The 10,556-nt window shown below is 41.2% G+C and overlaps 1 protein-coding gene across 1 annotated transcript in view; it reads right to left on the bottom strand.

The window, feature by feature from the left end:
- The window catches only part of kcnk18 (potassium channel, subfamily K, member 18), a 15,108-nt gene extending 9,535 nt beyond the window's left edge, over positions 1 to 5,573 (bottom strand). The window contains exons 1-2 of the mRNA XM_005917033.2: positions 5,214 to 5,573; positions 4,919 to 5,059 (exon numbers count right to left, since the gene is read on the bottom strand). Coding sequence (XP_005917095.1) covers positions 4,919 to 5,059; positions 5,214 to 5,442 — 370 coding nt within the window. The 5' untranslated portion in view covers positions 5,443 to 5,573. The remainder of the gene's footprint in view (positions 1 to 4,918; positions 5,060 to 5,213) is intronic.
- Between the last annotated feature and the right edge of the window lie 4,983 nt (positions 5,574 to 10,556).

A 10,556-nucleotide genomic window follows, 5' to 3' on the forward strand; every position in this document is an offset into this window, starting at 1 on the left:
TGGATTGGGAGGGAGACTGGATGAAACTCACCACATGTGTCCCCCTGTGGTAAACTGAGTTTTTGGACATGAGTTCGACAGGCACAGCTGTCTAGATATGATCCCATAGCTGACAGTGCATGTCAGAGCACAGACAAAGCCATGATGTGCAAAGAATTGTCTGTAGAGCTCTGACACAGAAAATTCCAGGCCAAGCTGAACAATCCAGGTAGAACAACCTTAGCTAGGGAGGAGAACCTGGCGGTCACTCCGACAGAGCTTCAGTGTTGCTCTGTAGAGAGAAGAAAACTTTCCAGAAATTCTCTGGTCTGATGAAACAAATATTGTATTCTTTGGACTGAATGCCAGGCATCATGGCTAGAGGAAACCAGGCACTGCTCATCACCTCCCCACTAAGCAAAGTGATGGCACCATCATGCTATGGGAAGGAACTGGGAGACCAACATGTAGCCACACATCTGAAAGCATATTGATTTGCTCTCCTGATATTTAGACTGTAGTATTGATATTTTAACCTTTCTTTGAATGCAGCAGTGTGTAGAGACAACCTTGAGGATAACGTGCTCCAGAGTGCTTTGGACCTGGGGGTAAAGTTTCATCTTGCAGTTATTTTAAAGCTACCTAACAACTCCTGTGTTGGCTATCTTGGGTCTGCGTCTTTGCTTAGTGCCATTATTTACTGACAGAACATCAGCAAAAGTTGTAACCATGAATGGCATCAGCAATTTGCCTGTTTTAGAGAGTTTAGAAAGTGTGTGTTTTCCTATGAAGCATAATTTTTGAATAACAATACAAACTAGAAAAAATTTGCATTTTCTGCGAAAATGCTGTGTGGATGCCGTAACGCTGAAGCTGTCTGCTGAAAATAGCTGAAAAAGATTAAAAGTTGCAAAAAGTGTATGGCGGTAAAGAAACTGAAAATTCTGCTGAAAACAGGTGAAGAAGCAGAAATTTTTGCTGAAAGGTGGTGAAAAGTCAAAAGCTCTACTGAAAAGGGGTAAAGAAGCTGAAATTTGTATTGAAAAGAGGTGAAAAGAAATTGTTCCATGAGCAGGATTCAAACCTGGCCCTACTGGTCTTAAGGTGGCTACTCAACTCACTGAGCCAAAGTCATTATCAAAACCAAAAAGATGGAGAGACTGACAATTGTGCTGAAATGAGCAGAAGATGCTGAGAATTGCGCTGATAAGAGGTGAAAAGACTGAAAATTCTGCTTAAGAGAGGTCAATCAGCAAAATTTCTGCAGAAAAAAGGTAAAGATGCAAAACGTTATGCTGAAAAGAGGTGAATCAGCAGAATTTCTGCTGAAAATAGTTTTTTTTCTGAAAACAACAAAAAGAAAAGCTGGGATTTGTGCTGAAAAGGGTGAAAAAACTGAAAATTTTGCTGAAAAGGGGTGAAGAAGCTAAAATATGTGTTGAAAAGACTTAAAATTTTTTAACTGTTAACTGAAAAAATTGTTGCCATAAGCGAGAGTTGAACCCGGGCCTCTCGCTCTGAGAACGGCTGCTCATCTCACTGAGCTAAAAAACAGCTCAACCCGGCAAGCAAAATTAGTGACCACATTGATAATGTGTTCCATTCATTTCAATGGTCAAAAGTCATAGCACACATTAGCAGAAATAGCAGAATTTTTTAAAGTTTGAACATAGTATTTATACTAAAACATAGTCTTTCTTCTAAATCATAATATTTGAACCAATTGATATTATCTCTGCCAAATCACAGGATTTCTGGTAAATCACAGTGTTTGTGCCAAATCACAGCATTTATACGAAATCATAGCATTTGTGACAAATCATAGTATTTAGCTAAATCTGTGCTAAAACATAGTATTTCTGCTAAAACTTAGTATTTATACTAAATAATATTTTTTCTGCCAAATGTCCATGTGCTGAAACATAGAAAATTCTGCCAAATCATAATATTTGAACCAAATCATACAATTTGTGCTAAAACATTATTTATGATTTAGCAGAAACACTGGGACTTGGTAGAAATACTATGATTTACATGCAATACATTGACTTAGGAGAAATACTATAATCAAGCAAAAAGTACTACAGCATAGCAGAAATTCTATCATTGAGCAAAATTACTAAGATTTGGCAGAAATACTATGTTTTTTGATTTGATTTGATATACCTTTATTAGTCCCACAAGGGGAAATTTCATAAGGTAAATGGCCTGTATTTATATAGCGCTTTACTAGTCCCTAAGGACCCCAAAGCACTTTACATATCCAGTCACACACTGGTGATGGCAGCTACATTGTAGCCACAGCCACCCTGGGGCGCACTGACAGAGGCGAGGCTGCCGGACACTGGCGCCACCGGGCCCTCTGACCACCACCAGTAGGCAACGGGTGAAGTGTCTCGCCCAAGGACACAACGACCGAGACTGTCCAAGCCGGGGCTCGAACCAGCAACCTTCCGATTACAAGGCGAACTCCCAACTCTTGAGCCACGATCGCCCATAAGGCTGCCGACCTATTGCAAGCAAAGGCGGCGCCATCTTACCCTCCGACCATACATACATTACAGAAAACATCACATGGGGAAGACAGGTCAGAGAGGTATAACAATGGAAAATGCACCACATGAGGAAAGATAAGGAGAAATAACTCCCCCCAGACTGAGCTCCAACAGGGAGATCAGTTTGAGAACATATCCTATGATTTGGCTCAAATACTATGACTTAGCAGTAATACTATGTTTTGGTACAAATGCTATGCTTTGGCTCAAATACTAGGATTCGGCAGACACTATGATTTAGCAGAAATAATATGATTTGGCAGAAATACTATAATTGAGTACAAGTACTATAAGATAACAGAAATATCATGATTTAGCAGAAATACTATGTTTTTGCAGAAACACTGTAATCTCGCTCAAATACTATGAAATAACAGTAATACTATGATTTGGCAGAAATACTACATTTTAGTACAAATACTATGACAAAGCAGAAGTACTATGATTTAGTAGTAATATAATAACATAACAGTTATACTTCGATTTTGCAGACATGCTGTGTTTTTGCACAAATACTATGATTTGGCACAAATGCTATGATTTAGCAGAAATACTATGATTGGGTACAAATACTGTGATTTGGCAATAATACCGCGTTTTAGCATAACTACTGAGATTTGATTGAAATACTATGATTTAGAGAAATACTATGACTTTGTACAAATACGATGCTTTGGCACAAATACCATGATTTGGTTCGAATACTATGATTTGAAACAAATACTATGATTTGAAACAAATACTATGCCTTAGTAGTAATACTATAACATAACAGATATTGCCTGTGCAGACATTCTGTGTTTTTACACAAATACTATAATATGGCAGAAATACTATGTTTTAGCACAAATACCATGATTTGGTATAAATACTATGATTTGACAAATATACTATATTCAGCACATATACTACAACATAACAGAAATTTTACGACTTAGTACTAATACTATAACATAACAGAAAAATATTATTTGCCACAAGTACTGTGATTTAGTACAAATACTATGAATTGGCAGAAACACTGTGACTTACTTGTAGTACTATAACATAACAGATATACTGTGATTTTGCAGACATAGTATGTTTTTGCACATATACCACGATTTTGCTCAAATACTATGAAATTGCAGTAATACTATGATTTTTAAGGAATACTATGATTTGGCAGAAATACTATGCCTTAGTAGTAATAGTATAACATAACAGATATACTATGATTTTGCAGAAATTCTATGTTCTTGCACAAATACTATGATTTGGTAAAAATACTATGATTTGGCACATATACTATATTCAGCAGATACACTATGACATAACAGAAATTCTACGACTTAGTAGTAATACTATAACATAACATAACAGAAATATTAAGTGGGCACAAATAATATAATTTGGCAAAAATACCATGATTTGGCACAAATACTATGATTGGGTACAAATACTATGTATTTGTATACTATGAAAGTATGAGGAGGTCGTTAAGTTTCAAAGACAAGCAAGTTTTAGCAGAATTGTGGAAGTTTTCCATTCATTTCAATGGGACAAAAAAAGGAAAAAAGTGTAATATTTTAAAAAGTATAATAGTAATAAACACCAAAAGTCATAGCACCCATCTCCAGAAAAAGCAGAACAGTTTAGAGTTTGAACGGTGAAAATCGGCTGAAAACTGAGGAAGTAGCTAAGTGCCAAAAAACGTACGGAAGCAACTAGATTATAGTCGAATAAAGAATAAAGAGAAACAGGATGCCTGTGAGGCATCCACACAACTAGATGTGAAGTGGTGCTTTTTTCAAAATAAGCTATCACCCAGTACATAGCACAAGCTAAACTTCCTCACAGACATTTTAAACAGTCAGTCAGTCCCCTTTTTAGGAAACGTATCACCTAAATGTCTGAATGCAAAGCCACATTTGGAGTATTACAACCTGCGCCCTCACAGTCAGGCAATAATTTCACAGTCCTGCCTTTGATACAACAGGACACTTGATTGTCTGTGTAAATATGACTTTTGGCCCAGCTAAATAATCCACAGTTGTATATGTTGCTGTGGTTTACTGTATATGTTGACGGCTCTGTCTTATGAAACCTCATATTTGAAAAACTTACATACATTTGAACGGTTTCATATTGAAGGCTACACCCAATATGAAAATATTGGGTGTAGCCTCAGATATTTTTGTTGGTTTTGTGCCACTTCAGTTGAGTTTTAGCTGATTATTCTTCTGGTAGTAGCAAGACTGACATATGTTAGAGTTTTACTCGAATTTGACAAGATGACGGAATACTTTATATCTTTGACCCACTCTCTTCTTCGGATTTGCATAAAACTTAAATAAAAAGCACATAATCGTTTAGTGATTAGTACGGCATCATAACGGACTTACCAACAGTTGTGAAAACAGTGCAACAGAAGAACATAGAGCCGAAAAAATCCCATCTATCAGGTCTCTGGAACCATATGGACTGGAACTCCTGCATTTTCTCCGTCACTCCCTCCACTATTTGTTCAGTGGCGGTGCTATTAGCTGAGAAAGAGAGACGAGAAAATCCCAGTGCAGAGCAAATCAGTGATGCTACTGATACAATGATAATACAAAGTCTGTTTAATTACCAAACCCATAATTAAGTTCACCAAAGACACGTTTGATCTGCTATAAACAGAGTTTTGTGAGCGCTCACCGGTGAGCTTCTGTACGGTCTCTACCATTTGGCACAGAAACTTGTGGTACTCCTCCTGGACAGCGGACGGTGTGTGTCCCTCGATGTGTTGGAAAATAAGCGCACCCAGCGCTGCGTATGCCACCAAAGAGGAGCACAGCAAAAGGTGCGGAACGAACCTCCAAAAGCGCGCCGCGCACTTCTTGGACTCATTCTTTACACTTATTGTTCTCTTCGTTTTCACTGACATCTTCGTCCCCGCAGCGCCTGCAGTCCGTGAGGAGAGCGCCTGTAGTTCCGTTAACTGCTGGCTGCGTCGGTCTGTCTCTCTTCTGCCAAGTGCAGAGAACCGCGAGTCCGTCGCGGGGTCGCGCACAGCCAAAGCGGAAATGATTTGGCTTTAATTAGTGCACGTGGTTAAAAATAAATAAATAAAAAGTTACGCCCTTGATGATCTTCAGTTGAACTTTTCCGAACAAGTTTCTGTTCCTGATCAGAGATCAAATTCACTCCACCCGTTAAAAACACATGCCAGCAGCCCAGACAGGGTGGCCCACATATTAACCGGCATCTCTACATAAAATCACATTTACACAGTTCTTTCAACTTTAACTTGCATTTTATTTTGAATATCTTTACAAATAAACCTTTACAAGAGCCATTCTTCCACTTTCTTCAGGACCCTATCCCGGTGGGTACAATCTAGACAGATCACCAGTCTGTCACAGGACACAGAGAGACAGACAACCATCCTCTCATATTCATACCTGTACAATCACAAATAACTGCATATCTTTGGCCTGTGGGAGAAGGGCATCAGAAAGGCAAGAGGTGGCTCCCAGGAGCAGAGTCATAACACTGAGGTTCAAACAAAAATATTCGATTTACAGGGCAAACTGTAACAAAATGATGAGACTCGATGGGTGTGGATTTACATGACATGTCTGAAAGAGGAAGGACATCAGATTTGACTACACGAAGTAGCTGAAATTGAAACCAACTAAAAAACCTAATGTGCAAACATGGGGCGCGAGGTGGGGTGGGGGGCAAACTGGAATGTGAGATGACTGTGGAGAGCAGGTGAGCGGGGAGCAGAGAGCTGCCACGTGACGCTCTTCTGAGAGTCTGACTCTGCGGCTGCCTGTGCTCTCACCGGCGGTGCATCCAGCATAGCGGACAAAACCTCTTGGTCTTCTGCTTTCTGAGTGGCTGTCCTCCACTCCTGTTCCCTCCACCCGCTTCACCTACAAGTGTGAGTTCTGCAACACATTCACCACACAACGTCAAAGCGCACATATTCCTGAGTTTATGACTTGAGAAGGCACAGATGGTCTAATCACACCTGTGGTTGTGAGCTGTAAATAAATCAATGAGTGCATTTTAAATTACAGTTTGCAGCTTAAGTATATTTGTGAAAGTATCCCTAAAAATGAGATACTTACAGAAAACTTACAAATTTGTCAAGGAATCAAATAATTATATTCTGCACTGTAAGTTATTGTGACAGATCTCTTTTTTAAACTTAGCCGTTCGGGGGTGTCTGTAGCATCATCTACTGATGGTTGATGGTTCAATCCCTGGCTGCTCTAGTCCAAATATCCTTGGGAAAGATAATGGCACCCGTCCATGAGTGTGAATGCTCGGTAGAAAGCACTTACAGCAACCGAACACTTGAGGATAGAAAGCAGCGCTGGCACAGACGGTGGGTGAAGGTGAACACAAACGTCTCCTCAGGTAAAAGCTCTAAAATTTACTGCGTACTTTGATTTTTTTCATATCGACGGTCAGCGTCAAGTTACGTACCCGCCACTGTTTGAATGAAACAGTGTGCGTTTCATACGTGTAACACTCACCCTTACTTATGCTGAAATAGGCCAATGCTGCTGACGGCTTCCCATGATGCACTTTGTGTTTTTAATACATTCCTCTCTTTCCGTGTATTTATACACACCTTTTCATTTAGTTACTATTAATCTGTACCACAGCAGAGCGCCGTCTTTGTCCCGTCTCCTCCCTCGGCTGCTCCGCCCTGAGCCAGGTTCTGCTGCTGGGTTCTGCTGCTGGGTTCTGCTGCTGGGTTCTTGTGGTGTGCTGTTCCTACTTGTTGTCCACTGATTGCTGAGGTTTTCTTTGAGTTCTTGGAGGATCTTTACCCTACAATATATCACTCTTTGTTATGATTTGATGCTATAAAAACAAAATGTAATTGAGCAGCTATGGTGGAGTGGGATTTTGTCTTAGCAACAAACTCAATGGGCACATTTTCAGAAACTGTATTATGTTGTCTGTCCTTCATTTTGGCGGGTCTGTTTCCTGTTTTGAGCGTATCCACCCCCGAGTTTCCCAGACTGGAGAAAATGTGATAAAAAGTGAAAATGAACGTATTACCCTGAACATCTTGCCCTGTGAGGGTCTTTGGTGGATGTTAAGTAAAAGCACTGTCCTTTGCAGGTGATCACTGATTAGAGCGACTGCACCTATGTTGATGTCGACACTATTCATGTTCCCATTTCAGGAATCAAGACATTTATTGTGTTTCCAAGTGTTGAAGTAGTGTGAGAAGGAACAATATAACGTAGTGGGGGTCCCTGTGAGGCAGTATTATAACAAGCTGAAGAAGTAGCAACTGAAACAGTGATAAAATGTAAAATTCAAGAATGTGTCTGAGATAATTAAGAAATAACACATTTTTAAGGTGAAGGGCCTTGATACATATGAGGATGAATATAAGCTCATGTTAAAGGTTCAAAGCACAAACATCAGATGTGAGGTTTGGATGTTTGGTCTCCTTCCTCCGTGGAGCTCAGCTCCCCCTTTGTTGTATTATTAACGTCACTGCAAATAAACACACTGAACTTTGAGTCCAACCTGCCTCGCTGGCTGTGACAGGATCATCTAACAACATAATGGACTCACCAGCTCTCAGTGGTTAGGTGCGGCCTTGGCTCATAAGAAACGCTGCTGGACGTGCCGATGCTTCGCTACAACACCGGAGAACTCGGCGCAATCGCTCAGTAGATCGCAGAAGTCAAAAGTATGACTAGCCTCCTGCTTCTGCTGCGATTCCTTCTGCTCAGGTCACACAGCCACCTCCTCCTGACACTTTTCAGCGTGGAACGACCTCGCCTCCCCTGAGGTCCTCACAGGTGAGTTGGATGAATGTGCTGGATTCCTCACCCAGTGTTCCCTGGTTCTCAAACCAAAAGAGAACATCTGAATCAGACTGGTGACTGTTTCAGGACAGAGCACTGAAATGAGCCCAGCCGGGGTTAATCTCCAAACTCAGCAGAGTTTTAGATGAAAGCTTAAATCCTGATGCAGCTACTCATCACATTTTCACCACAAAACAAGGTAAACAGAGTGTGGCTGACGTCTCTCTTTATTGTTGGGTTGCAGCTGATGGTGGCAGGAAGAGGCACTCCAAAGAGTTTTCTATAACTCGAGTGATTAAAGAATAGATTAGCTGCATAAGCGTGGCACACATCACGGGATTGTCTCATTCACATGTGCGTTACAGTAGTTAGAAAGCCCTTTAATTAGTCTCTCCAAGTCCTTACAAGTAAGAACACCAGAAAAGACTCACAGCTCACAGATCCAAACCTCTCTCTCTCTCTGACAACCACCCTGAAGAAATCAGTTTGCATCTGTTTGAAGCGCTGATCACTCTTTTCTTCCTTGGCCACCCCTGGTTAAGACGCCATCTAGCCAGCGCTGACATTTTGGATCACATGCTGTTACCAGCATTGCCTGTCTCACGTCTCTTTCCTCTGATTGTCCGTCACAATTTCCAGTTTCGCCTGACCTCTCTTCTATATGACATGTTTATCTGCCTGAAGTTATTCGACTCAGCACTGTCTCTCCTGCCTCGTAGACCCTGCGTCTGTACCGTTGACCTCCTTCCCAGTACACCACCACCCACCAGTTGAACAGTTTGCTAAAATCAGAACCAGATACCCTGGAAAAATACATCACAGACGACAAGAACCGAACAGCAGGCGGGTGCTCTCGCTCTCCTCTGTCTGTCGTTGTTGTTGTTGCCTGCTCTAGTGGGCAGAACTCATCCTGGGTTCCCGTATCTGGCTTCACACCTGGAATAGTCACCCACCTTTGGCTGATGATCTCATTAAGGACCACTGGCTAGTCACTCTTTGCTGGATCGTTGAGAAAAAGCCACAGATTCCTGGTTTCCCTTCCTCAGTGTGTGGAGATCCCACCCAGAGCTGAGAGGGCGTGTGTTTGTGTCACGGTTCTGGGTCAGTTTGACCCAGTATTTTGAGTTATGTTTTGGTTTACTTTTGAATGATTGTTCTTTATGTTTCTCTGGTGCTTTGTTGGGTTTTATGATGAATCTGCCTTTCAAGTTACTTTGGTGTGTTTGTTTCCTTATTCTCTTAGTGCTTGTGGTGATGATGATGTTCTATGTTCCAGCTTACTCTGGTTTATTCCTAGTTCTGCCCGTGTTAAGTCTGTGTTTCTTAGTCTGCATCCTTGTGTCTTATTTCCTGTTTTATTGTGAAAGTCCATGTCTTATGTTAGTGTGTGCCGCTTTGCTCCCCCTGTCTCGTTAGTCAGGTTTCTCCCAGCTGTGTCTCCGTCCTGTTGCCCATTCCCTGATTACCACCCTGTGTATATTAGCCCTGTGTTTTCCTGTGCTCAGTGTCGCGTCGTACCTTCAACTAGCTGTGTGTTCTGCTTCTATGTTCCTAGTGTTTAGTCTCCTGCTCCAGTTTTGTATTTCTTTTCCAGTGTCTCAGTCCTTGGTTCCTCTGTTCAGACTTTTGTTTGTCTTTTGGTGAGTTTAGTTTGTACGAGGTTTTTCCCAGCAATAAAGCTGCGCTTTAAGTTTCACTTCTGTGTCTGAGTTCTGCATTTTGGGTCCATCACTCCTGCCTGCCTGCCTGCCACACAGCGATTCATGACAGTTTGTGGATTATCTGATATTTGGATTCCCTTCCTCCCTGGACCCCTGGACCCCAGTCCCCCCCTTTGCACTTGTCTTGTTGCATCATTAACATCACTGTAAGTAAACAGATTCTACTTTGACGTTCCAAGATCTGAATCAGAGTCCAACCTGCTATATTAATTAAAAAGTACAATAAATCAGAAACATTAATTTAATGGCTAAAGAATCCAAAGTTCAGCATTTTAGGCAACGTTTTTCGGGAAGTATGAGCTGCCACTAAAGCAGTTATGCCCCTTTAATCTCTTCAACCGAATGATCCAGCCCTCAGCTCTACAGACAACAGATGCTGTGGGATTTCTATATTTAGTGACCCATGTGAGAACCAACTGTGTCACAATCAGACACCAGCTGTGGCCTCTTTCTGTGATAGTCTGTCAAACACAGTAAACACTACTTTGACT

The sequence above is a fragment of the Haplochromis burtoni genome, unplaced genomic scaffold, assembly GCF_018398535.1.
Source record: "Haplochromis burtoni strain Fernald_Lab_line unplaced genomic scaffold, NCSU_Asbu1 Contig_22, whole genome shotgun sequence".
Taxonomy (NCBI): domain Eukaryota; kingdom Metazoa; phylum Chordata; class Actinopteri; order Cichliformes; family Cichlidae; genus Haplochromis; species Haplochromis burtoni.